The sequence below is a fragment of the Patagioenas fasciata genome, chromosome 2, assembly GCF_037038585.1.
Source record: "Patagioenas fasciata isolate bPatFas1 chromosome 2, bPatFas1.hap1, whole genome shotgun sequence".
Taxonomy (NCBI): Eukaryota; Metazoa; Chordata; class Aves; order Columbiformes; family Columbidae; genus Patagioenas; species Patagioenas fasciata.
In genome coordinates, this window is record NC_092521.1 from 88,550,120 (window position 1) to 88,578,113 (window position 27,994).

Genomic DNA, 27,994 nt, shown 5'->3' on the forward strand with positions numbered 1-27,994 from the left:
GCCCACCACTGGCTGTGGAGTCAGCAAGCCAAAACTTGTTTAGGTGGTTACAGAAGCAAGCGGTATCTTCACTAAGCTGATAGCTGACCAGTGTGCTGCCTCTCAGATTCTGACCTGTGCTCAGTGAGATGGGGAAAATGCGGCAGGGAGCTTCAGGAGGACCAAGACCTTGCCTTTGAAATTGCAGCTCGTGCCTCCCAGCAGCATTCCTCGGGGAGCACATGATCGGCATGTGTCAGCCCCCGTGACTCAAAAAGATCAAACGCTTCACTAGCCCAAGTGAAATGGGTCACAACTGTAGCTTTGGTTGTGATTCAGAAAAATGCTTGAGCGTCCTTTGCTATGTAAGCGGTGTGGTGTAAGGCAATGGGATACACCCACCCACAGGTGCAGGATCTGTGCAAGGCTGCTGGGCAGAGCTGCCTGCCCGTCCCAGCTCTGTGTTCAGTTCCTTCTGTCATGGGAGAGGAAAGGAACGGGCTGTTCGGCAGCATGGTGGTTGCACCTGTTAACAGCCCACGGATGTCTGGATTTGCCCTGTGCAGGATGAAAACATCACAATCAAACACATTATAAATGCAGGTGTCCAGCTTAACAGACTGATGCAAAAAAACCTTGTTAAAACTTCCTCTCCACGTCAATTTTATTACTTCGTGGTATAGCAGTACTGTTACATTCGGTGATACACACTTCAGCACCTTGTGGGACAACACATTGTGGACTGGTGGCTCATTTAGCATGTGAAGTCCAGTGTATGTCCCTTGCTGAAGCTCCATCTCTCTGGCACAGCCCCAGAGCCGACTTCACACTAACGTAGCAAGAGCCTGGACGTTGTGGGAGCTTTCGGAGGTCCTGTGGGCAGCATGGTGGTTTCGCATGCTTTTGTCTCTAACGTTGCTTTTGGGGCTGTGCAGAGACGCGGCCGCGTGGCTCTGGTAGGCCCGGACGGTTCGAATAGCAAGGACGCAGATCACAAAGCTGGCAAAGTACAGACAGGCGGCAGCCACGCCAAAAAGGCCGACGGCCGCATCACCGCCCTGGACCACGCAGTTCATGGAGGTGTAGCCACGGCGCGCGTACAGCCTCTCCCGCTGCTTGCAGATGTCCGTGGAGTTCACCTGGCTGACCACGTGGAGGTAGAGCCCAACCGCCGCCACATACGCCACGCCGGCCAGCAGGTTGAAGGCACATTCGCCCACCAGCAGCCCCATCCTGAGCTGCTGGATGGGCTTGGCCCCCACCACAAGGAAGACGAGGGTGAGCGCCGCTGCCGTCAGGCTGAAGGCTACACCGCCGTACACGCAAGGGGCTCTCATCTGGGTGAACTGCATGTCCAGCTCCCTCACCTCCCGCAGCTCCGTGCCCTCGAAGGGGCTGTATGCTGAATTCAGGCTGAAGGACCCGGTGCCGAAGCCACCAAGGGAGGTGAAGCCTGCGACAGAGGCTTGCGCGGCGACCACGCAAATCAGCACCAGCAGGTTAACCGTGATCTCCACAAACTTCAAAATGCCTGTAAGGAGTGGAAAGACGGGAATAGGTGTCAAAAATAATGTCCTGTGCAAACTGGGGGTAACAGAAGGGCATCAAAACCATAGGCAGAGAGCCCTATTCCTGAGGTAGGCCTCATGGCTGCAGCTACAGAACAGCCCTGCCTTTTTTAAAGAAAGAAAAGAGTAAGCTGTCGTGGGTACACTTTGGAAGTTGGGCAAATAACTTTTTTTTTAATTTGTCAGTGTGCTTGATAAATGGATCTTCATGCAGGGAAAGAAATCCATAAAAAATTTTACTGTGCTTGCGTTGCTGCCAAGGCAAAGCGCACAGCGATTGTGTTTTGGCCTGTAACTATTTGGCATAAACACACTGAGCAAGAAATATCCAGTATGAACAGAATGCTGAGGTTAAAGCTGACAAAAACCTAGAAGCTTCTAATGGTTTAAAAAATGGTGCAAGTTATTTAGGTCCTTTAAAATGTGTTTACTGCTTTAACGTACAGCTTTTTTTGGTCTTTGTGTCTGTTAATTTAAATGTATTATCTAACCAGATGCAACTTTCACTTCATCTCCTTCAGAGATAAAACCTCTTCATAAATCTGAAGCAGCAGTTCCCAATATTGCACATAAAAAAAGGAGGGAGAGAGAAGGAAGCAAAACCACCTTATATGCGGAGGTAAGTGAATTTGGTACCATTTAATGCATTCTCTTCCACACCTCCATCTTCAGAAGAAAGACTTCTGAGCTGACTTATCTTCTTTTTCTTATGTTATGCCTGATAAAGGTAACCAAAGTTTTTTAAGGAGAGAGAAAAATAAAAAGTGGCTAAATTACTTCTTTTTGTAGTAGCTGCCTGTCAGGAAGGAGCAGCATCTGTTAGATAAATCTGATCATTCTGTGACAGCTCACTAGGGGTCAGACTAAGATTAGTAAACATGACGGATGTTGAAGCGTAGCATAGCTGGAGTTGCCTATTTGGGAAATTAAAACCCCTCGAGTATCATGCGTGTTGCTCCTCAAGTTCTGAAGCTAATTACAGATTTGAGAATCTTATTATTCCATTGCAGTCTGACAGCCAAGAACATCAGATGCTCGACACAGTGCTCGTATATTTGTCTTTAAAGTGGGGCAAGATCTGCGGTTTGCATTCAGACTTCTATTTTATGCTCCTAACATTGATCAGCATGGCATTTTCCTCTTGAGCGATGGATCAGTTGCTGTCAAGACTGTACAGGCTTGAAAAGAAAAGGGCTGAAGAAGCACACAAGGGAATTAGGCAAATTCCTTTCTTGTGCTGCCAGATGCTTCTAACCGAAGTAAGCCAGTGACAGCCACCATGAAGGATTATTGGATATTCCCATTCTGCCCCTTCTTATTCCCTCCACAGAGGGCAGAGGTAACGAGCACCTTCCTGCTGCTGCTGCTGCTCTTTGCTGGAAGGTGCTTGTGATGGTCTGACATGGGCCTTTGGCCACTTCAGGAGTTCCCGCTTCCCCTGTACCCAGACTGGTCCCCTCACTTCTGCTAATGCAGCTGTAGGTAGGTACTTGAGCCCATTCACATCATGGCCCTGCAAACCATCCCAGAAGCACAAAGCAGAGCAGTGAAAAAGCTGGTAATACCTGGGAACAGAGTATCTCAGGTTCAGCATGCTCCTGTGTGTGTGTGTGCATCGTGTACATGTGTATTTCCACGTGTGTGCGTCTATACACACATACACAAGTACATACATAGATAGATTTCATATCCTCAAAAGAATTACGTAGAGCGGCCTGAGAAGATGAAGTATTCTTGTTGAGAAGAAACTAAGCATGCAGTTCTGTATATGTTTTCTTCAGAGGTGATGCTGGTTTCTGCATGACAACTTGCCTTTTCCTTGACCCTTTCTGTGGAACAGAGCAATAACCATGCTGGTTACCAAACGTGTTCAGGAGGGTGTTCCACCAAAGGAAGTATTTCTGAAGCTAAATATGAAGAGAAATTTAAATTTCATTCTGTGAGACAGCATTTGGGACTGCTTGTGCAAAATTCAAATAATGCAGCAAAAAGACTCAAAGATTTTCATAGGTGCACAGTCATCACTTTACCAGGACTCTTCAAAATGTTTTGCAAGATAATAGCTGTACAGGACATTCATTGGAACTGAATCAGATATTTTTTGTCTGCTCAGTTGAGCTGTACAATGTGCTTTCCAAATACAGGGAGTCAACTTGGGCCCTGAGGGCCCTTGGACAGTGTTGGCAGCAGAAGGCCACTTGCCTTTTTATGGGCTGACTACTGATTTCATAGATGTTCCATCAAGAAGCAGTTTTTACATGTCTACAGGGAGGAAAGACCATTTGATTAAGGGAAACATAAACTTTAAATATGTTTGGGAACTTGGAAGATGGGAATACATGACCAGTTAGCTTTCTTCTACTGCTGTCTTCAGAATTTACCTTTTGCTTATGACTGGCAAGGTACTCTGACCCACTGAGCACCAACGTTTCCTGTACATCACCTCACTGAACTTTAGAAAAGACAATTCTCTGTTGTTCAAGTAGTCAGCACCTGCTGCTAACCTCTCCACATTTATAACTGAACCCAGTCCTCAATGACGCTGCTACAAAACTTATGTATTCACACTAATTCTGTATGCAACACCTTAACTTCACTGGGCTGATTGCTGCTATCACAGTACTCTTTGTTGATGGGATGGCAAATACAATCAGTGTACATCAACTGTATTTTTAACTGTGGCAGTAGATGCTTTAATGGCATCCTTGAAATATTTCCTTAGACAGGGCATTCAGGTTGGGCAGGTTTTGTATGTACCTGTACTGTTTTCACACACACCTGCTGTACAATTGATTAGAGTAACTAAACAATGGAGAGAGGTTCATTAGCAGTTACTCTGCCAGTTATTTGCAGCACATGGATTAACTTTTTTTAAGAAAACCCTGCAATAATAAAGCCTCTCGTATGAAAGAAAATCCTAAAATTATGAGCAGTATGTAGTATGGAGCTGTGAATTACAGGTCTACAATGACTGCCAGCAGGGTTTGTGAAAGTAGCAGACAATTAGTGGAAATCCCCAAGGCCTTGTACAATCATCAGGGTTTTGGTGGAAATATGAAGCCCTACACTATGTTCAGATCTTGAGCCAAGCGCCTCAAAAGCCTCATGCAACCTTCATCTGTGATAGTTACAAGCTGACACCAAATCTACCATATTAATACAAATAAGATAGACAGACTTGAGAAATAAGGAATAAAAGGATAGTTAAGTTTTTAATCTTAGCTCTGTCAGGGTATGCTAACACACACACACGCTAGCAGTGATCTATGTCAAGCAGTTTACTACAGGCAGAAAGGGCTGAGCTCAAAAGCCAGGCTTCTGAGTCTCTGCTGCCATTTCTGCTTTCACATGCTGGTTAGCTACCTCATCTTGGAGTTTTAACTGCAGAAACCAGACTGCCAAAAGGTCTTCCTAAGGGGAAGTTACTTGTCTCTTAAAACTATTCCTTATTTCTGTGCAACAACACATTGCAAGACCTGCATGTAAAATGACAGGTCTGGCAATCTCATAAGTGCACTGGTTTGGTTATTCTTTTCCTTTCTCAAGTTCAAAATCTTGGGATCTACCTAAAACGCTACTGATTTGTATTAAAAATACCACAGTGAACAGCTGGCTTTGGGAACCAGCCCTCTCTGTACTGAGCAATCAGTGAGACTCAAGTCTGGGCTCCCAGGTTTCCATTGCCTTTCCCACGCTTCTTTCCTGCACGGTTTTTCAACAGAGAAAGCGAGAAGAATGGCTGCAATCTAAAAGACAGTGGGTGTTGCCAGAGCTTTCCAGAGAATTTTTTTCATTAGTTCCATGAAATCTAAATCTGCAATGGACAGTAACTTCAATGCACCATACTTGTTAACTTTGTTTGAATCCAATCTTTTTTTTGCTGAGAGTAAGGTCCTGCTATGACAAACGGCAGCCTTCCAATTTATACTATTAATCTACTATGCACTTTTTCTTGCCCTTCCACACCAGGTGTGCATTGAGCTATTGCCATGGTATTAACCCACTGATCAATGGTTTTCTCTGTCAAATAGTGGGTTCAAACATGCAGCAAAGCAACCAGGCAGGTACAGATTCACAGGCAGCTCACCTTACCCATAACTGGGCAGTCATCACTTTCCTCCCCTGCCCAGTAACAACTTCAGCCTAGTACTAGGCCCTTCCAAGAGCTGTTTTCATGAATTTTAAATGGCAGGAAACGATTCAACTCTTCTTGCGTGCTGCTGTTTTTTCCTGCAACTTTAGCAACACAGAGTGACTCACGGAGTATCTGATGAGCAACCATGCTGGCATGAGTTTAGCAGGGGAAATAACACAGCAGGACCGGAGAGCACCCAGAAACTCTGCTTTTCAGGTGAGGTGAGCTGTTAAATCTGCATGCTCTGCCTCATAAAACTACACTGTGCCTGGACATGTGGTACCCAGTAACTCAAATGTGTGTTCAAGTCTCGTGCATTGGAAGCTGCGAGGAGGCTTTTCCATCCAGGTACCGTGGCAAGACAGCCTGAATGTTCAGGTGTCAAGATCACAGCGTGTGTATGTATGTGTGTACCTAAAGTAAAATGGTCAGTTAATGTTTGTTCCTATGTTTCTGCAGCTGACATAAATGAGTCTGCAGGACAGTCAGTTCTGGCTGTTTCCGTTGAGTTCCCCAGACCCCATGAGGACCTGACTAAAACATGAGGACTTCAAAGCATCTCCCTCCACTGTGCCTTGGCACAGCAGTCACTTTTTTGCTCTGACTGCACACACACTCTTTCTCCTGTCTCTCTGGGTATCATTCCCTCATCTTGAGTCAACTTCCCTGTGTGCTTTTAAGATACTTTGTGTTTGCCTTTCTCCATTCTGGCTCACTTTCTCCCTCTGCTTCATTGGCAAGCCATGTACCACTGGGACCAGTGGGACCCAGCCGGCAGCCCCGGAGGTGCCAGGCTGTCCCTTGGGGACACCGTGACCCCGGCCACAGGGCAGCCACACAGGTTGGTGGTGCTGGTGTTACATCCCCTGAGGGATGAGTCCAGGAGAAGGGAAGAGAGAAGACAGAGGCTACAACACACACATTAAAAATCTTTCTCCCTGAAAGTTGTCATTTGGGTTGGTTGGTTTGTTTGTTTTCCCCAGTTTGGGTAGCTTTCCACTTTTCAGATGTTTTGTTTTTTGGTTTTGTTTTTTTTTTTTTCCCCAAAGGAGCAGATAAGTATTTTGACCATATATATTGACTTACAAAAGCATCAGTCAGTCCTGAAAAGGATCTCAAATGCTGAACTTCTCTCGCCAGTGCAGGTTTGGCAATCCCCAGAGAGTAAAGGCACAGCTCAATGTGCAGCTTTGGTCACCTCTCTGCTAAACTGAGTCAGTGGCGAGAGGAATAGATAAGGGAGAAAGGGGAGAAAATGTAAAAGGAAAGAGGGGTTTTGTTTTGCTTTCGGAAGGGGATAAAAATGTGACAGAAACCAAAACAGTGGAGGAGAACTGAACAAGGCAAATGAAATGGAGACAACAGTCACAACAGATTAAAAATATTAAATCTACATGCAAAGTATTAAAAAAGCTTGCTAATAGTATTATTCCCCTTATGTATGCAAGTACAAAGCAAGATCTCACTGAAACCATTAACAGGAACTCAACCAACTTCACTGATGCAGCATCAGGTCAATACACAGCTTTGTACACAATACACAAACAAATCCCCCCTCAGCCCCCACCCCACCATTGTTTTTGTAGGTCTCTGTGTTATTCAGCCAGTGGTGGGATTTAGCTTTCATCGAGTTATGCTTAAATCTCCCTAAAGGAGTAATATTCAAAGGCAGAAAAAAACCCCACAACCCAACCCTAAAACACAAGAGTTAGGCAATGCAACACCAAGAGTTATTCACTGAATCTTGGCTTTCCAAAGTACCCAAGGGAACTACGTACTCGGAGACAACTGCATTTAAAGGGCATGTAAGTGCCCATCACACTTATGGTCATTTGAGATATTTGTCTTACTGGAAATCAATGGAAAAAAATAGCTAAGAACTGGGAAAATTAAATTACTTGTGTGTTCTGGAAAGAAGTGTTATTATTATCTTTTAATAACTTGTCCCTCTTTAGTCAAGATAATCACTCCATTAGGAAATCTCAAAGGATGACCAGCCTTGTTTTTAATGATTCAGAGAAGCCTTATGTTCACAATCAGAGTGCACAGATCCAAGTGCATTGTCCTGGGGCTGTTTTGTGTATCATCTTCCCTTAAAGAACTACTGTCCCACCTGCTCTATTCCTTCTACTTAATACCCTCCCGTCCTCCCAACAGTGCTGTCCAATTTTCACAGGAAAGGGTGGACTTAATTTGGAGAACTAGTGCGTCAGCCTCTATCCCCACACAGCTTCCCACCACTGTATGACACTAACATTTACTTGCCATCAAGACACAGTTTCAGTACAACCCAGCCCCTGTGTGGGAACAACAGCTCTGGTTTACTTGGTCCCAGTAGTTCCTTAAAGTATCCCTTCTAGCATGTGCTTGATTTCTCTCCTGTCAACCAAGCATGAGTCATCTTCCACAATTTTGGAGAGGGTGGGAAGCAAAAGGTCTTACATTAAACTGTAGCACTTGGCAATACCGATTTAAATACAACGGGTGTAAAAGGCTGTACATGTAGTTGTAGCACTGGTAGGTCTCTGCATGGTCACCTCATGTTCTGCATTTCAGGAAATGGCCTTTTTTCTTCTTGATGAACCCATAGTTCTTTCAAGTAGTAAACAAATACCCTGGTATCAAAGCAAACTTGCAGGACCGTGTTTTTTTTTTTCCTAAGAGTTCAGAAAACAATAAAATACTCTTGCTCCTTATGCCAACTTTCCATAGCCACTCCCTCCATTTGAAGTGAAACTGAGCCACCCTTAAGAAGTTCAAAGACTGGGATGCTATTGCTCTTTAAGTAATCAGTCTGGCACAGAAGGTAGGGCAGGTTGGAGGAACCTGTGAACCTGAACTTCTCATTCACTTTACCAATCGTGGGTTGTCACACCTGGTGAGCAACATTCCAGACTGGGTGGATTTTTCTCCTTTAAGTGAGCTGAGATCACCTGCTCAAGAAATACAGTTACATTCAATATACAGTCAGTCTGCTGTATCAATTAGCTTTGAGAACCACCTTTTAAAGGGAAAAGGTTTTTTTTTCTTAGTTCCCAGTTTTTGGGTCAAGTGTGGGCAAAACAAAACCAGTGGTCTTACAAGAAAGATGGTGCAACTCCTGTTCTATATTGGTAGAGAGCAGACTTAACTAAGATTTCCCAGGAAGGAAGCAAGGACTAGAGTCCAACACACACCTAACAGCTACTATAATGTCAACTTCGCCGGTATCTTCCCCTGCCCCCTTAAGTGACCTTTCCCAGTTGCAGTTCTCCCCTCTCTCAAAACAATAGTGTACATGGTAGCATAACGCCAAGAGGCGGACAAAAAAGTCTGATATAAAGACGTGGGCAGAGTGAAGTCCCACATGTTGGCAGGGCAACAGTTTACTAAAGGTAATATTTGGCATCTGCAACTCGTGTAGCTCCCCTGCATGTTTTTATAGAGGTAACTGTTCACAGCTGCTTGTATTTCACAGCAAACAGGACTTACCTCCAAGTGAATTCTGTGAAATACTTCAACTTCAGAACAGGAAGGTTACCTGCAGCTCTGCCACTGTATCTTGTTACTGTGCAATTTTAATTAAGCATTTTGAATAACTGGGATTATTTTAACCTGTACAGCTCTGCCCAATTCCCACTGCTGATATCCCTGTCTTCGTAATTACAAGATTAAAAAAATGGATGGTAAATTCACTCAGTCACACCGTATTTAAAACACACTTTGTAACAGATAGAATGAGGAAGCCATCTAATTACAAATGAGACTATAGGGGACCTTAGTGTTCCCTTCTTACAGCAGAAATAGATTGAAATTAACTGCCACAGAAACAGTGTATGACAGCTTTGAGCACAATTTAAAGGAGCTAAGTATGGCAAATCATAGGGATAAAACGTGAAAACAGAGACTACAAAATACAGCAGTTCTAACCCTCTTGGGTGAATCCACAGAAATGTGGGTATTGTGCTGACCACACTGCTGAAAAGACCTAAAGTGCTGCTGAATGCGCTTGTCAAATGCTTGTTTTCATCCACAAAGTTACCTGCATTATGTACATTTAACGACCCTTCAGTGCTTTTGAACATACATAACTGATGTTACAGAAGGTTTTTTGCTTTAGTCCAATGCCTCCTGCAGACCACTGTCCTCCCCCACCATCTCCACGGCATTGGAAAGGATACAAACGCTCTGCAAAATGCTTTGCCCTCCTACTCCTGTGTCTGACTCCAAGAAGAATGGTATCAGGACATCATAGCAGCAGCATATTGGTTGGGAACAATGGGGTAATTCAAACCGAGTGTCTATTATTGTGAACCCTATGTTTAGGGTGACTTTTCATCTCAGTATTTTTTCCAGTCTGTGAGTGTCTGCCAGCATCCATAGCTAAAGGAAAAAAAAAAAAAAATGGACTCTGTTTTGTAAAAACAAAAGCTTATAGAAGTTTACATTTGAATTAATGCTGGCTTGTTAAAGCATGAATGTATCCTGGAGAAAGTCATTGTTACTCCCTAATTCTATTTCCTCCTCCAGATAAATTCAGTTTGATACTTCCTCCTGGCTGTCCTTGAAATCAGAAACTTTTCTTGTTGTTCCAAACAATAATGCTGTCTTTTTCTGAGAGGAAATTGGTCTGAAGGTTTTAACAATTGTGGATGTTAGAACATAGGCTAAAGACATGATTGTTTGGAAGTGCCAACAATATGCTTAAGAAATCTGACACTATTCATTGCGCCTCTTTAAACTGTATTAATGGCAGCAAAGAACAAGGATTCAATTATACTTGCTCTCCCACAAACTGTTTTATAATCTTTTTAGTGCTGTCTCCCTTAAATGCCAAGTGGGTTGAAGAATTTAAAAAAAAAAAAGTTACTTAGCTCAGAAATGATGACCAGCACAGTTCAATTCTACACAAGGCAAAAGTGCAGGCATTTCCCAAGTCACATACTGACCAAAGATGGGAAAAACAGTCTACCCTCAGTGTTTAAGCAAAACTAAAGAAATTGTCATCCTGCAATTGCATTGCTCCACCTCTTTCATACCAATATACGTGATAAAAAGAAAATGAAAAGTTTTCAAGGTCAAGTGACCAAATATCTATGACCAGTTCAACACTGGCAATTCACTCTTGGGTTTGAGTCAGATTTTGCTCTCTCAGGTGAAGGAAGCAGCATGGCAGCCAGAACCGAACACTGAATCTGGTTATATTTTCAAAGGACTTGAGAAATTTTACCTGTGCTGTGAAAAGCAAGTTGAATGTTCTCGTCTGAAATAATTTCAGTTATAAGTATCTCCAGGCCAAAAACTCTTGTGTGTGCTGCTATAAATGGCACACACCATTGTGAATGAGTTGTAAGAAACGGTTATTGCAAGCAGTGACTCCTCAGTTGATGAGAAGTTCGTCTTTATCAGGAATAGTTTATTTCCAATTCCCATTTAATTCTATAGAGCATCTAGACAGCTTGACACTGCTCTATTAGCTGTTCCTTAAGTCTCCTTCACTACTACAGAAACAGAAGGTGGCAGACTTCCCTATTTCTGGTGCCTTTTGAATCTGTAATCTGCAGATATGCCATGTGACATCCCTATGGAAAAAAACAAACATACAGAAACCAGACGTAAATATAGCATAGCAGGGAAGTCAAAAGTTTGTTAGAGGGAAGTATTTTGAAAGAATCAGACAATCTGTTTCTAAAAAGCTGATGACAAGGCCTCTAGCCAAAAGCTCTAAAATGATGCAACCTCCTGTGAGGTGAAAGGAAAGACCTCTCACAGATTAGTAGTGGTTAAAAGAAAATAAAGACTAAGAGGAAACAACCGTTTTTTAAACGAGTTAAGAGAGAAACCTGTGCTGCCTGTTGCTAGTTGTGCCCATGTTAGCAGTGCAATGGGAGTGGGTCTGCAGAATGAAAAAGTTGGAACTGAAGACCCTGGGGATTTTATGGGGAGAGAGAAATACTTAATTTTAGCTCTAGTTTGGTCCAAAGGACAGAGTGAGTGCTAATAGCTACAGCTCACCCTCTCATTCAGTATTATCTGAAGGAAATATAGTTTGTGCATCCTGAGATTGCTTTGCAACGCGACCCAAAGAACTACAAGTGAGGGCTCCAAAGAGATTCAGCTCAAAAGTACACACCAAAAAATGTAGTAGATGCACAGTCTAATGATTTGGAAAAAAAAAAAAAAAAAAGGGAGATTGTGAAGTATGTTTTAATAATAATCACACAAAATTCTTCCATGGTTGCAACTGTAAAACTGGTAGGCTACTGAGAGTTCAAGTTCTTGAATGAAAAGTTAATGAAATTAGTGTCTGATAAGCAACTTTGTATTTCATGCATGTACACAAACACCCCCTCATCTGCAAAAGTGCCCAAATGGGCTCTAAACAAATAATTTCCACTCAGGAAAGAGATCGGGCATCCTTCTCTGAAAACATCAGCTCAGTGTTCACAGACAGTCAAACATCAGACCAAAAGCCAGGAAGCATCAGGCTACAACTACCGAACTAGGACCTTTATGCAGATACCTGACTCCTTTGGGAACTTATCTGGAATTCTGAGTGCAATTATGGTCAGCCCATCTCAAAAGGGTATGATGGATCTGGAAAAGCCATAAGGCTGGCAAGCTACCCAGAACTGGGAAGACTTCACTCCTGGTAAGAACAGAACTGACTATTCACCAGTCTATGAAGAAGCAATAGGAACATAGTGACACGGAGAAAGGGAAGACTTCCCTCTAAAATAATAAATTTCATGGAGAAGGTGAATATATGAAATTATCATTAGGTATTCCGGTTACCACCAGAAATCAGGCACCTTCTTTAAAACCTTTTAAGGAAGAAGATAGAACTTCTTCAAGTGGCACAGAGAGGTAAACTGTGGAACTCCTTGTCATACAGTAACATGGAGGCCAAACCTGTTCAAAAGGGGATTCGGAAAAGGATTAACCAAATTTGATAGGTCTTTAAAGAGGTATTACATAACAGAAGTGAACACAATTTTCCAGTTCAGAGAATTCCACCAGTCTGAAGTTTGGAGAGAATTCCAGAGGACAGCTCACCCTCTGCTGGTCCAAGCTCCGATGGTCCTCCTACATTTGCACTCCAGTACATTGTTTGAGAGGATGCGTAATTAGGCCCCTCATACGATCCCGTACTGTCAGACACATGATCCTACCTGAATTGCTTTGCGTAAGTATTGCTCATATAGCATTTTAAGAGATTGTTTTTTCTTCTGTTTTCAAAATGAAAGGATTAAAAAGGAGCAGAGTATTTGGAAGTTTCTTAGATGGTATCAAATGTTCCTACTGGCAGGAGAGGTCAGTATCAGTTGTTTCTTCCATTATATTTGGGTGGGTTTATTGTCTTAATGCAGTCGTGGGAAAAATACATTAAAAAAAGGGGTGGGCATAAGGGAGGGAAAGTGGGAATAACAAAGACAGGAGAACTACATCCTTTCTTCTGCTGCCACTTAGAGCTAAGGTGTTAGAAGGATCCCTGCAAAAATAACTGCCTATTTCGGAAACTCAAGCTTTTTTGGGATATTGCTAGTGAAAAACATGGATGAAGAGGGTGGTATCTGGGTGAAGCAAATACTTTTCAGAAGTCTGGTTGTTTAGAATTCCTCTTTAGTTTGCTAAACTGGTCAACATGCACAAAGAGCATAAGTATATTTGCAGGGAAAAGAGAAAAAAACAAAACCAAAACCAACATAGGGAAAGTAGAGTGAGGCATAGTCAGACACTGAGGTTCACATTTCAGCTGTTGCTTGGGTACATCACTTGATTTCCCAGCCTTGTTTGATACAAGTTTATTTTAGAATTACAGTGATGGGGAAGTGGGAATTTCACCACTGTGCTGATAAATCACTGGCAAAGAGATGGTTAAGAAGTATTTACAGGAATATTTAACGCCATAAGAAGTTGTAGCTCACATGTACTGACTTCTTAATAGACAATTCATGTAGCTTTTCATTATAATATTTACTAGGACTGCAGGGAATATAGAATTCTGCAAAAATATCCTAGGAAATTCTGCTAAATCTTGGTACTTTGAAAGACTAAACGGGAGTAACATTCTCATAATCTTATCCAGTATCTTTTCATTTTTTGAAGGAAAACTGCTAATAAAAGGGTTTGTTTTCTACGTGATCCCTTTTCCCTCCTCCACTGCAAGCTCAGACATTAAGTTTTTGGAAAATACTGAGCAATACCTGGGGGAGGGTTGGGAGTTAAATCATCATCATCAACAGATGTATCTAAAACTAGGACATTTTGAAAATGTTAATCCTGTTTAATGCACTGAAATAATGAGAAGCAAATGCGGGGAAGAAAACCCCAGCAAGTCACATTAAGCTACCCCTAAGTCTAAACAAGCAGTGAAACTGAAAACTAAAAATAACTCACCACTTCATTTTTCTAAAGCTGTGATAAAATAAGGCATGGAGTTTTCTAGAGTTGCTCAGAGTAGTTAAAATAATTTAGTACTGTTGAAGAAGAAACTGCTGATACAGTTTTACTGGGGTTAAAATATCAGTATGGCTCTGTACCATCACATATGGTCTACTACCTGTTGGAGTTAAATCTCCTCAAGATGAAAATAAAACTGCATACACAGAACATATTTTTAAGAGAAAATAGTTCAGCTCACTCTTAAAGTTGTATTTATGTATAGAGAAATATTAAGAGAAAACTGAGTGTGTTACTTAAGTTTCCTTCACGGAGTGAAGAAATAATCAAACATTATGTATCTTAATTTACTTTCAACAACTAAACTCTTCATTTCTCTTTCCACCAGAGGACACTGAAAGTCTGTTTATTGACCTTGGCCAAAGACTTTGCATCTACCTACAAGTTCCAACACAGACTGCAGTGGGTCATTCCTACAAACAAGGCGAGAAAGCTCATCGTCCCGGAGGAAGGAAAACTTTAAAGGAGTAATGGATATTTTAGCGCCTTTTTTTTTCAGTTTATGGGAATGAGTTTACTAAGTGTTAAGGCTGATTTCCTCCCACATTAATGCTCATTTTTCTGCTTGTTGTAGTCACTGTCTAGCTATGAAAAAAACCAACTTATTTCTCAAGAGCTGTTTTATTGGATCAATGTTTTGTCTCCAGCCATGCTGCTTTATAAAGATGTATCAGTGATGACTGGATTAAATCCAGACTTGATAAAAAGTATGAGAAGAATATGTCAGAAATAAACTAGCATCAAAGCTTCAACAGCCATCTTCAAATTGCCTACACACACAAATATCTATTTTATTCCTAAATCCCAAGGGTTTACTCTTGCTGCATTACCTGGGTGGTTACATGTATGACCCACTCTGATGCTCTGTATGCATATTCTGGAGATGCATTTTCAAGTATCTAAATATCTCCATAAATATTGCTTTTAGATGCTACAACACGCTAGTAACCCACAGTTCTGCCATTCATTAAGTTTAATTCTACAAGTTCTGAGTTGTTTTTTGTTTATTGGTTGGTTTTCTTTGTTTTTTAATATTCCCCTAGCTTTACTTTGCTGTGCTTCTAAACACAGAAACCAAGACAAGTCCTTGGAAGGAGAGGGGCAGGCAGCAAGAATCTCACATACCTCTTGTTGTGCATACCTTTGAACACTTCTTTGAGAAGGTTTCCTTGGGAGGATAACGTTCTGGTGGTGGGTCAAAATATTCCCGTGCTGTTCCTGAGGCTTTAGAGTAAGGGTCTGAGTGAACAGTGGAAGTCCTGGAGTGCTGCCCACCTCGGACGTCTTCTGTTGGTCTACAATGGAGTAAACAACTAATGTATATTAATCAGATCATGCTCTCTTCTCTTGAATATTAGAATACGAGGAACTGGCAGGTGCTCCTGTTAGTGAAACCAGCCAGCCTGTTTTGTAAGTATCTGATCTTTTTTGCTTGTGTGTTTTGAAAGCAAATATCCCAAATACTTGCATAAATCCATGTTCACAAGGATATTTGCACTTGGTTGTTTTTATTTTGGAAAACTGTATCCTCACTGAGTAGGCTGGCAGAATTGTTCAGGTTACTTGCAAAAGGTTGCAAGGAGGAGGGTGTGGGGAGAGCTTCTGTTCCTGTAAAAATAAGTAACAGCTTTTTGGTGGAAAACAAACATTTTCAGCTAGTCCACAGCAGCCCAGAGAATAAAAATGAGAAATATTTTCACATAATAAATGTGTAAAGTAGCACAACTATTTCATGGGTAAGCATTTTGTCACGTTTGTACTTCCAATTAACAAGTCTCACAACGATGACTTTTAAAAGAATGAAAGCTATTAAAAGAAACAGATAATTATTTTTAAATGGTGGAAAAAATGACTATTTAAATATTTCTCTCTCTTTTTTTGAAGACTTGAATGATATTTGAAGAGGAATCTAAAACTGACCCCCAAAAATCAATTTCTCATGTTTCCAATTAGACTCATTTGTATGCTTCAAAACTGAATTGTCCACTTTGCTGCAATGACATACAGCTCCACGTCTGAAGTCTGATAATGGTTAAGGTTGGTGAGACTTACATTATTCTATGATAAAAGCAGAATTTGCCCTTTTTTGACTCAGATGAAAAGAAACATTGTCCATAAATTGTAATAGGAATAGTATCTGGTCTAACCTAAATATTCTCCCTCATTTGAAGGAGAATCCGAACTTGCCTTTTTCAAGATAGAGCGGGGTGATTTTGTTATTAAAGGGTATTTTAAGTCTCATTCAGCACTACTATTTTTAGAAGTCTTCTTCCTATGTAGATTTATCTTGAATTTCTTATCCGCAGATCAGCATTTTCAACTGTAGTTTTGTTTCCTAGTATCACTGCACTTCACTAAGGTTTATTTTCATCCGATTCCAGATTCAACTTACAAATATTATCTCATTTATCCCCATTAAATCATGTCTTTGTAGTTTTTACATTTTAATTAAGACATTCAATAAGACCGATGCTAACATCTCTGCGTGTAGTTGCCAACAGCTCTACTTGGCCGAAACATTTCTGATTTTTCTGACCTTTGTCCCGTGTCTTGTGCAACCACCAAAGCATCCTGCACAGCTGTGTCACATAAATTAAATAAGCTGTGTGATTTATAGGACTTCCAGTTAACTTGAAAGCAATCCCTTTGGTACTTCTGATGCAGCTGTGTCTCTCTATTGTATCCTGCTACTTGCCAGAAAACAAAACAAAAGAAAACAAAACAAAAACCCAAACCCTCATATTCACCAACAGAGTACAATTAGGAAAAAAAAAATTCTTTAAAATGCTTTTTTCCCTCACAATGGCCCATTTCTGGCCACCTTTGTTTTCCTTCAGGACTTTCCAGTTCTGGATAATGCAACTCTTTCTCCTCAGCAATGACAGGAAGCTTGGTATATGAGTTTAAGACAAATACTTTTGGATAGAGAAATACTCTGGCTAGAAAGTCTGGCTCACAAGGGATGAAAGCATTAGGCACCTAAATTACAGTTTCCATGAAACTCTTCACATCTATTTCATTACAGTGTCTGGAGATCTTTTGGTCCATCAGCCTAAGTCTTCACCAAAATACTGAAACTTCCTTACAAAAGCAGCTGGTATCATTGTGAGAGCGAAGCAGAAGAAATGCTGTTACGCCAAGACAAATTCCATCAAAACAACTGATGGAAGAGTTTTTCAATTAGTTGTAGTGAGGGCTGGTGCCCCCCAGATTCCCAGCTTGACTCTAAGAATTATCTCCATGGCTATGACAGATCTGTAGCTGCAGCTCTCCTTCCTCTAATCCTCAAAGGATACAGGGATGGTCTGCTGGCCTTTAGGGTCCTTCCACCAATTTTCAGTCTACATGTCCAGTCATTTAAAACCAACAGCAAAAACAAGAAGTCCAGAGAAATGCTTTAATAAGAAGTGGTGGTTTAATTTATAGCTGTCCTTTTACATGTTGCTTTTATTATGCTATGAAAAAAACAAACCTCCCCCCAAAATACAATACCACCACACCACAGAAACAAAAACCCAACCCTTTTTCTTTTTTTTAATTTACAGTGCAATTAATATACTCCTGGCATTTGCTGCTCTTACTTCTAACATGTTTAAGATAATTTAACTATATCACCTCCTGGTCTCTGCTTTTGCTACAGCCACTCAGCTTCTAAGGATTATTCTTATGCTGACCTTTGTTCCCATTTCTCTCCAATTTTTCAGTATTTAAGAGAGACAGAAGAAAAATGCATTAGCTGTTTTCATAATACAATAGTATTACCACCATCCAAATGTTTTATACTTAGCCATAAGTTGCCCTTCTAGTCCACACAGTGCTCATAGCTACTACTTTTATTGTTATCCCATTTTTCTTGCTAAAATGTATACTATCACGGAATACTTCAGTATCTCAGCTTTTCAAAAATCTAAATTATATTTATTTCCTCTCTCTCATTGCTCTGTTCTTAAATTGCCCTACAGTCGTGCCCCTAGAGACTGAACAGGAGTGATGAACACCTTACTGCCATGGCCAATTTGACAGTGTTGCTTAGAGCTACAGACCTCTCTCTTACAATGCAGTCACTGGCATGCGCTCAAAATTAAACATCCTAAGCTCACTTAAAATATTCTGTAAGTTAGCCAAGCTGAAAACAGAAGTGTAATATCCTAAGAGTTTATTTCTCATTTCAAACCTTCTATTAGTTGATTTGCTTATTGTGTTGAAAGGCGCTGACCTGCTATCAAGTGCCACAGTCTTAGACTCTTCAACAACTACTCATTTATTGACTGCGACTCTTGAAATTAATTTTGCTTCGGATTAATATGAACTTGTTCACAGCTGAACTAGAACAACCTAAGAGTTCTGTGAGTCTCTGTGCCAGTCATAGTCATGTAACCACTCTCATTTAAGCAATGCATATGTGGCAAGCCTTGGGTTGCTGTCACCTGCTGACCAGTCTCTTCAGGAATGGTACTAAGACACATGGGCATGCTTCACGTAATTATGACCCAATTTGATCCAGATAACCCCCGAAAATTCACATCTTTGCCTGTGTCGCACAGCCTATCTTTCTGTACCCTCCTGAGTCCAATACAGTGAAAGAGGTTAATTTTTTAAGTGTAAAATAGTTCTCTGATTCCAAATGTGGTGTGCTCATGCTTCATGATTTCAAGGGTGAGTTAATGCTTTATCTACTATTCTTATATGAAGGTATTTAAAAGCAAACAAACAAGATGACAGAGTTGTAGACCTGATACATTTCTTTGAGGTGATAAAGACATACCTTGTATTGCAGGGGTATGGTTTTCTTGCTCTTCTGTCTTCCTCGTATCTATCAGAACCATGGTCCTCATGGTGCCTGAATTGCTTATCTTGGTATCGTCTCCCAGCATGAGGCATCTTGTTTCTTACATATATTCTTTCTTTCTAAGACAACTTCCTGAGCCAGAGAAATAAAACCGGTTCGTTTTATAGTTCTGCTTAAAGTTATTCATTGACCAGCACTCACATCCATTTCATGCTGCTTCAGGACTTAGTACAGACTTCCCTAAGAAGCGAAGGAAATAACATTCTTTAAACGACATGTAAAATAACTTCATTAAAGAAGGAAGCTTTTCTTTACATTTTCCTATTCATCAAGTAATTGTAATGTTTCTATATCCAACATTTATTGCGCTCAGCTTATTCACTAAGTCTGCTCTGACTCTCCTGCCTTTGCTGCAAGGACAAGACATGGCGCTCACAACAGACATGAATCTTGGCTTCTCTGATGTTGTCTTGTACGTAAAGTATTAAACACAGCAAACAATGCAGTGCATGTGTGCAGCTGCCAGTGAGGGCAGGGCCAACCTGAACACGCGGGCTGGGACCTTTGTCCTGGATGTGTCTCAAAGGAGGGCACCGGCCGCTGTGAACAAGCGCAATACCAAACCTTGCCTGCGATTTGGATTTCAGGTATGGGCAAAAATAAGTTTGCAGGAAAATACATATCCTCGATAATTTGGTATTAAATATTAAAGGGATGTTATTTCCAGAAAGTGCCTTTACCCTTTTCAGTGCAGTACACCTAAGCCCAAACCTGTACAATACAGAAACACAGCTTAAGTATCAAGGCAATCTTTATTTTCTTTGCCTTCATCACAGCCCTTCAGCATTACCACAGAAGTGCCTGCATTAATGTTGGCTGATCAAGCCGAAGACTTGCTGAAGGACTTTCTTTGCCTCTCCTTAGGGTGTCACCAAAGAGATAAGTTATTTTTGTTTTCGGCTAACAAAGACGCGCTGTCATCCTCCGGGGGAGCTCAGCTCCAGTGCTCTGGGGCAGAGGCCCTTTAGCACGAAGCAGCCGCACTCCTTCCCCCAGGGGCGGCTTCTGCTGTCGGTCCCGTCTCCTCAGCGCCACGACCGCAAACCGAGACTCCCCCTTCACCTCCCTGGCCCGAGGCCCGGCCGTGGGCAGCGCACACCGGGCACCTCCCCAGGCCTGCCCGGGAAAAGCGCTGCGCCCTTCGCTGCCCACCCGCGGCCCCGCACACCCCGTCCCGCAGCGGCCCCCGCCCCTGCCGCCCCTCACCTGAAGGGAGCGCAGAGCTCCGGCCCGCCCCGCAACTGCTGCCGGGAGCAGCCGGGCCCGCCCTCTCCTCCCCGGCCGCCTCCGTCCTGCGGCGGGCCGGCCCCCGAGCAGGTGCTGCCCTGCCCTGCCCGGCCTTCCCGGGGCCCATCGCCGCGGCCGCGCGGGGAGCTGGAAAGAGAAGGAGAAATCTGGTGTCTGGGGGGTGTGGGACAACCTGGGCTCTTGTTTACTTTAGTAAAATGAGGTCCCTGCGCACTGTGGAAGAATGTGTTAAGCGGGGCCCTGGGAGGATATAAAAACTTGAAGGTTAATAAAGTTGAAGTTCAAGTCCCCAGGACCAGTTGCTTTTTTTATTAAAAGCCAACTTATTGGACTGCAGTGCTCAAGGGTGGGAAGCCCCGCAGTGTGGTCATATGGAGGGTAAAGGGTGAAAGAAAATGGCAGAAACTTGTCCCCAGGACCAGTTCCTTTTTTTATTAAAAGCCAACTTATTGGACTGCAGTGCTCAAGGGTGGGAAGCCCCACAGTGTGGGCATATGGAGGGTAAAGGGTGAAAGAAAATGGCAGAAACTTGTCCCCAGGAGCGAGTGGGTGGGAACGGGCCATGTTCACTAGGCAGTGGGTACCAAAGGCAGGTTAGCAACTTAGCTTTCCTCTGGTGTAAAGCAACGTTTTAGATAACTGACCTCTGGAATGCATGCGGTCTTGTTTTTCAGTGCTCTGCTGAACACCTTTCCAGTGGTGGATCTCCAGGGGCTTTGTCTCCTCACTGCCGGCCTGTGATGTTTCATTTGTGGAGGAACCATGTGCTGATTCCCTCAGGATGCTTTCTGTTGGGGACAGATCTGCTTCTGTAGAAGACCTGGGGCAGACCCACAAACAGGTACTGCAGAGAACAGCTTGTTTGTTGAGCAGTTCTGTGCACAAAACCAATCCATGCCTGAGAAGCAGGATAGTGGTGGTAATGTGGTGCCATGCCTGGCTAATCTTGAGCCTTAGAAAACGCACCTGGAGTACCAGTGCCTCTTGAATTTGGGCTTAAGACATGCAATGTTAGTGTAGGACTGTATCTGAAATCCCCTTTAAGTAACACGTGGGTATCAGAGGAATTGCTGTCCCTGGAATGAGGAGACATCTCCAGGAACTGAATAATTAAGACATGCATTGTGTCAGTTGCTGGGGCAGGGTAGGACTGTGATTCCCTGCTCCAGCTGAGCTATGTCAACAGCTTCTTTTGCTGCTTACCACTCTCACCTCGCCTAGACCTCGTCTGCTCTTCCTGCCTTCAGCTCCACATTTTGTCTTCTCTCTGTCTTGCACTAAGCCTGCCGCTCACTTGATCACATAGTAGGCCATTCAGCTTGCTTTCCAGCCAAAACCGATTTACTTTCTGCTGGTTTAGTGGGTTGAATTGGCTTTGTGCTGCAATCAAATGTGCGCTAGAGCAAGGACTTGGCAGAAGCACGTGTCCCACGGGGAAGAAACTGGGGGAAGGATGGGGGGAGAGGGTTGATACCTCTCTTGGCAGCAGAGAGTGGTGGATGTAACTGAAGCCTTGATGTGAAGTTGCAGTTTGAGACACTACTACCCATCAGCAAGTCGCTACGCCTTCTCAGTTTGGGACTGTCATCCTGCTAGCAAAGGCAGTCTAACAGCAGGAGTGTTTTACTGCTTCGTAGTTCTGCTTGTTTCTAATTTTTACTGTTTCTAATTAAAGGTCATTCAGGCTAGTTTGGCACATTTTACCCTGAAGAACACCAGGGTGCCTTTGTGAATTCTGTTCTCCTGTCTAGATGATAAACATTTGGGAAAAATGTTCTTGACTTGTATCCAGCAGAGGGTGTCTGCTCTGGATGCAGGGCATGCAGAAACACATCTCCCTTCAGGTAGGCAGGTTTAATACAAACAGTAGAAAAATGACAAGGAGACGTGGCTGGAAACAGACTGGGGAGGGAGAGCTGAAATATGAAAGTACCTTGACAGCTGCTTTCTGTGGTATAACTAGTAGTTTTGTTAAAGCATTTCTTTTTCTAGGCTGAAAGGGTGTGACCATTTTGATTTGATGGAAGACTGGGTGGAACTGAAGGGATCCAATTATGGACTGAATAAAATTCAGTGAAGCTAATGGGCAAGGTAAATGTTTAAAAAGTGGTTAAAGCCATCATGGTATCTGAAATAACAGGGTCGCAGCTGACCCAGAGCATGAGATCTACTTTAAAAACTTAACTATGTGAGCAAAGGGATTTTCACTGAGAACTCATAAAGTGAACACAAGGCATTGAGGTAGCAATTGCTGGAGTTGCCTATATATGACATAAGAATCAGTGAAGCAGGACACAGAAAATGGTGCTAATTAGGGAGAAACAGCCAGAGGTAGCAGTAGGAATGTGTCTCTAAGGAGAAAAAAGTAGAAGGAGCTCATGGAGGGATTGGATATGGTACTGGCTGAATTTGGATGAGGACCATCAAGGGAAAAGATCTCATCATTTGTTCTTACCTTGTTGCAGGTAAAAGGATGTTGTGCTGTATGTAAGCAGAAGAGTTTGTATCAAAGACAGACCTGAGTCTACTATTGATTTATCTTTTTAATAGAAATAACTTTTGGGACTGAATTTCGTCTGAAGTCCAGAGGGACTGATTTGCAGAAAATGAAGTGTGAACCATTTTGATTTTTTTTTTTTTTCCTGGTAATTTCCATGAATAGGTCACATTTGTGTCTTGGATCAACACAGTCCTGGATGCTTACTCCAGTGTAACAAAGCAAAACAAAAAACCTCCTAAAAACCAATGTAGGTATAGGGCACAAGGTGCCTTAAATAGACCTCCAGGGACATATTTTCTCCAGGCAGGCAGGCAGGGCACCACTGGAGTCTGTTCAGGCTGACAGGAACACTGAACTCCTGAGATCAGCAGAACTAATCAGAAAAAAAAAAATGCTGAAGGCTTCCTTTTTTTTTTTTTTCCTTAAAGAGATTTTGAAATCCCTTGTCTTTGGAATGGGACATAAACTGAGTTTGGAAAGTACGTCATTGGTTATGTGTGGGTCAGTCTTTTATGTACTAATGGATAAAAAAATCACAACACCAAATACTGCTCCAGCAAAAGAAATGAAAACAATTATGAGTGATTTAATATCAATATTGTATTCTTGGTGTGTGCAATTACAAATACTTATTTCGAAAAGCAATTCAAACCATCCTTAGACTTTATTGTTGTCTTTGGTGACGCATGACTTGTTTGGCTGGTAGCTGTTTCTTTTCCAAGGCCAAGTCTTTTCCCAGCATCTTCTGAGCAACTGCCTAGTTTTGATTTGAAGACCTTACAACATGGTTTTCTGAAAAGTGGGATTTTGTCACACTGAATCTCAACTCTGGCTGGGGAATAGCCAGCTTCTGAGGCACATCCCAAACAGGCCAAATGCCGTGAGGATGTTTCTATTGAAGCCTTGAATCCCAAAAGACTGTTATCCGTGGGCCCCTTTGTATTTATATCAGCTTGAAGTACGGAGCTGCAACACCAGCCTCGGTAATGCTCTGCATCACCACAGCTGCCACTTTCATGCTGACTTCCCTCAAGTTCTGCTGTTGCTGGCCACCCAAGCTGTATCTGAAACCTTATAATTCATCTCCTTTTTCCCTGTTCTTAAGCAGAGTTGTAATAGGCTGAAGCCATTATGCCCCTTCAAAACTGATGAGTAAAACCAAAACGGCTTTTGAAATCTGAGAAACTGTTAGCATTACAATTTCTCCCTCAATTCTTAACAGTCTTTTCTCACAAATTCCATCTGTTTTGTGCTGAACTTGGTGGAACCTCTGTCAGTAGATTTTGGACATCATCTGCAATCCCATACTTAGTTTTCTATAATGATTTACAACTTAAATGTGAAAGTATTTCAAGACTGAAATTTGCTTTCTGAGGACATTTATACTCTGTTCAGATCTTCACAACCTTGACTGCTCTAAAATTCACGCTGGTGAAGGCACCTTTGTGAGGTGCCTATGTCTTGACTGACCCGAAGGTCTCAGTAGTCCTGGGCTTATCATTCTGGATGCCAGCTTGCAAATTGCATGAAATTGCGGCAAGAGGAACTCTGTGGGAGCTCATGGCACCTCCTCGTCTCCTGGCATGAATATGTTACATTCCATTTTATATTAGTAAAATATTTATGAATTTTTATTAACATGGTAGGAGCTCTTGCCTCTTTTACAAGCGGTAGGTATTATGAGCAGCCTGCCTTATCTCTCATTTAATCTGCTCTCCCATCTAGTGGGATTTTTTTTGGTGTGTTGGTTTTTTGTTTTTTTCTCATCTGGACATAGATAAAACCCAACAACAGGGAATATTTGTTTTGCGGTCAAAACTATCAGGGTTGGAGTCAACACTCTTGGCAGTAATTGGAAAGATTTCTTGTGCATAGAAAATTTATGAACGCATGGAGATGCTTGGTTCAGCAATCTAGCCTTAAAAGGTATCCAAACATTTTGCTCCTGATCAAAATACACAAGCCTGTGCAGCTCTGAGCTATTTACATCTGGTCAGTCTGTCTAGGGTTATAACACTGGCAATTGTATACGTTAGGAAGGGAAAAGAGGCATTAATTTTAGGTGTCCAGTTGTGCTGGTTTGATTGCATGCTCATTATTTGGACTTAGTTTGAGAACGAGACATAACACCCCAGCACAGAGTTAAATGTTTTGAATTGCTCTGGTCTGAGAGCCAAGGACACTCTGAGTGCTCTGCCCACAGGTGTGAGGCATCAAGGAAGGGGGGCATGGATGGGGCAAAGCTTGATTGACATCCAGACCGATCAATGAGAGTATTCCATCCCATTAACATCATGCTAATTATTTAAGAAGAGTCAGGACTTTGTGGGTAGGTCTCCTTTTTTCTGCTTTCTCTCTCTCTGGGGTGCAGCTGGGGGAGTTTCAGTTCGGATGTTTAGTTTGACCTTTTGCCATTTTGCAGAGGCCTCTGAGCCTTTCTGCCTTTTTCCTCTCTTTAATTTCTCTGGGATCAGCTTTGAGACCAAGTGTTGTCTTCCTGGAACTGGCTGCTTAGCATGTTCGTGAGGAATTGCCTTGAGTATCTTTTCTCCCATCCCTTTAGATTCTTTCCCCTGTTTTGGGTGGGGGGGTTGGGCAGGGTAGGGAGGGAGTGAGCAGCTGTCGTGGTTGCATTGCTAGCTCGGGTTAAACCACAACACCGGTTCATACCAGGGATCTGTGTCGCAGTTTCTTTTGACCTCCTGAAAAAGAAAGGCAACACTGGCATCCTGTGGCCTGAGCAGTTCATGACAGGTGGGTCTGGTGTAGGGGAGAATCTGCCAACGGAGGTCTTCCCACATCGAGCGGGAAATGGATGATGTTATCTCTGAAAGGTTTGCAAAAGAAGCCCACAGTACTTCAAGCTGGTGCACATTTTCAACCTGAAGTACAAATCTGCTATCTGTTTTTCAACAGGGGCTTTCCACCAACTTTCTTAAATTCTGCTGCTTATTTTCCTAACAAACAGTGTTTGGGACAAAGAGGATGACTTCAGTTACTGACCCAGGAGACAGGACTTCCGTGTTGCTGTCTCTGTCCTGCTGAACATTTCCTCAGAGAAGTGGAATAGAGGAGATACTGAGAGTATCCTGCTGTCAACTAACCCTAGGTTTTGGGCAGCATACTTGGTCTAAAAATGAATGTTTCAGGGAAGTCCAGTGAAGAGAAGACTAGTAAGAATTGTTTTCCCTCGCACCTACATCATACCCGAGCGCTCACTCCCACACACCATGTGTGTGCATGTGTGTCTCTCTTCAGTTTTTCAAAGTCCTGGCCTTTGCTTGTTTAACTTGGACCAACTGTGATTTGCTTACCTCCTCACCAGCAGATATTGGCAGCCGTGACCACCAGGCTCTCTCAAAGCTTGCAGGTGTGCCAGAAGGCATGTTAACAATGAACATACAGGCTCGCCTGCACCCCTATGGGCAATTGTCAGGGAAGCTGCTGATGGCTTCGTTTTCCTCTCTTCTCCTGGTTTTACAGACACTTCTCTTCTATAAAAGAGATGTTAAGGTCGTGTCCCTTCCTACTTCTTACCTTTGTACTTAGAGGTGTAAATGGTATTGAAAACTCAGCATCAGGAAGGAATGGGAGGGAAATGAAACAGTTTTGTTCATTTTAATTTTCCATTTTCTTGTATCCAGAAGGCTCAAGCACTGTACGTTTTGGGTCGGCTGCCTTGAGAATTGGAAAAGCAGAGTAGGGGTGAGGTTGTCCCCCGCTGCCTGTGCATGGAAGAATTTGTCAGCATTAAGTTTTCTGTTGTGTGAGAAAGTCACCACGATCCCCTTCTTAGGAAGTCTGAAGTGGAAGGCAGGGGAACAGAAACAGCAGTGGGCAGGGGCTTAATTATTGCCTTTAATAATGAGTGAGTACTCTTAAGATTCTTATGAAATTGCTTAACTGTGCTTGTACCAGGGTTTCTTGCCAGTATTAGTCCCTGGGCTGCCTCTTGAAACATGCACATGCATGAAAACAACCAAATGTTAAGGCTGGCTGTGGCTCCAGTGATGTTAACCCCTGCTCCTTTTTGTCAGTTAAACTGACAACCAAGATAAGAAGAGCCGGTGTTGGTATCGTCTCTTGCATAACAAACCACTCTTGACAAAAGAAGCAGCCTCCTGTCAAACGAATTTCCTTTACAACTGCCAAGGGGATTATTTTTAGTTTCATCTGCCATTCTTTACTCCTTAATCATGTGGTTCACTTTTCTCAGTTTTTCTCTCTCTTTTCCCCCTTCCCCACCAGCTCGGATATCAGGTACTGCTGATAATTTGCGGAGGAAGAGGAGGGCAGCAGGCTCTCAGCTATTCCCTGTTAGCACATATCTGCACTGGGATGCCACCAGCCTTGCCATTTCCAGCTCAGCTCCAGTGTGTGAAGGGAGGAAGACAAATAGACCTCCCTGAATCTAGACAAGAGAAGTCAAAGACCAACAAGTAAATGAGATCATTTCTTGTCAGGAAAGGGCTTCTGCTAAGGCTGTGTACAGAAAACATGCTTTAAGTTGCAGATGAGGAGCTACAACTGTCCAGCGTTGAAGCAGCTTCACAGGCACACTGCATCAGCCAGTGAACTCTTCATACACCATTAGCAAAGCAAGGCTGAGCCTGGCTTTTCCACTGGAGATAAAAACTAAGTGCTTTAGAAATGATGGAATTTATTCCACAGGTCTTGACTCTGTGGTGCTGGCTGCCTTCTGTTTTGGTCTGTTTGACCCACTGCGTGTTTTTAGCCCACTGAGCAGCAGAATGATTCTTGTCTTCTGGCTGAGATGTAAAACAGAAGTCCTGCCTATCTGTAATCCATTACAGATTTTGTGATGCTATTTGCAGGAGTAAGAGTGTCTTAAGTCTTTGGTTGTTCAGGAAATAACACTGCTTTGCTCAGTTACATGTCGTAATTCAGTGAAATCTTTCGTCCTCTGCAGCATCTTTTTAAAGCCTAATTTGTGTTGATTAATATATATTCTATATCTTATTCCTCCACAGTATATAAGAGCTTCACAATAATGAGTGGTTTTATGCCCATGGTGCTGCTTGTAAGGTACAAGTTGCTATAATGCCCATATTATAGCTGGCTTTGAGGAGCACAGAGGCAAAGTGAATAGCCCAAAGTCAAGAGAGAAGACTTTGGCACAAGAAGGAATTACTCCTTTGTCACCTGAGTGAACATAACAGGAAAGGAAGAAAACCTTCTGAAGAAAGCAAAAAGGAGACCTTGTTTCTCAAATGGAATGAGAATACAAATGTATTGTTGATGGAAAAATAAAA

At 42.5% G+C, this 27,994-nt stretch overlaps 1 protein-coding gene and 1 long non-coding RNA gene across 5 annotated transcripts; one reads left to right on the forward strand and one right to left on the reverse strand.

Moving 5' to 3' along the window:
- Positions 1–615: 615 nt before the first annotated feature.
- On the reverse strand, positions 616–20,287 carry LOC136098798 (MARVEL domain-containing protein 3-like). 3 transcript variants are annotated; one of them, XM_071804524.1, is made up of 4 exons: positions 20,180–20,287; positions 18,890–19,045; positions 15,250–15,437; positions 616–1,510 (listed from the first exon to the last, which is right to left on the reverse strand). In XM_071804524.1, exons 2-4 carry the CDS (start codon positions 19,003–19,005, stop codon positions 804–806), a joined length of 1,011 nt encoding a protein of 336 aa, XP_071660625.1. In that variant the 5' UTR covers positions 19,006–19,045; positions 20,180–20,287; the 3' UTR covers positions 616–803. The 3 variants fall into 3 exon arrangements, with proteins under 3 accessions (XP_071660625.1, XP_065688565.1, XP_071660624.1); XM_065832493.2 differs by having other exon boundaries at positions 15,250–15,419; positions 18,890–19,153; positions 20,180–20,266; XM_071804523.1 differs by having other exon boundaries at positions 18,890–19,153; positions 20,180–20,266.
- LOC139827208 (uncharacterized) lies at positions 19,753–27,975 on the forward strand. 2 transcript variants are annotated; one of them, XR_011737530.1, is made up of 4 exons: positions 19,753–20,370; positions 20,896–21,062; positions 22,214–22,312; positions 27,713–27,975. It is a non-coding gene; the product is annotated as an uncharacterized lncRNA (long non-coding RNA). The 2 variants fall into 2 exon arrangements; XR_011737529.1 differs by having other exon boundaries at positions 19,753–21,062.
- Positions 27,976–27,994: the final 19 nt, after the last annotated feature.

Excerpts from the sequence above, each read along its gene's own strand:
- LOC136098798 (XM_071804524.1), bottom strand. The coding sequence starts at position 19,005 with ATGCCTCATGCTGGGAGACGATACCAAGATAAGCAATTCAGGCACCAT. Across the intron at positions 15,438-18,889 it reads CCATACCCCTGCAATACAAG|TTGTTTACTCCATTGTAGAC; the intron begins GTATGTCTTTAT and ends AATATACATTAG. Across the intron at positions 1,511-15,249 it reads AAAGGTATGCACAACAAGAG|GCATTTTGAAGTTTGTGGAG; the intron begins GTATGTGAGATT and ends CACTCCTTACAG.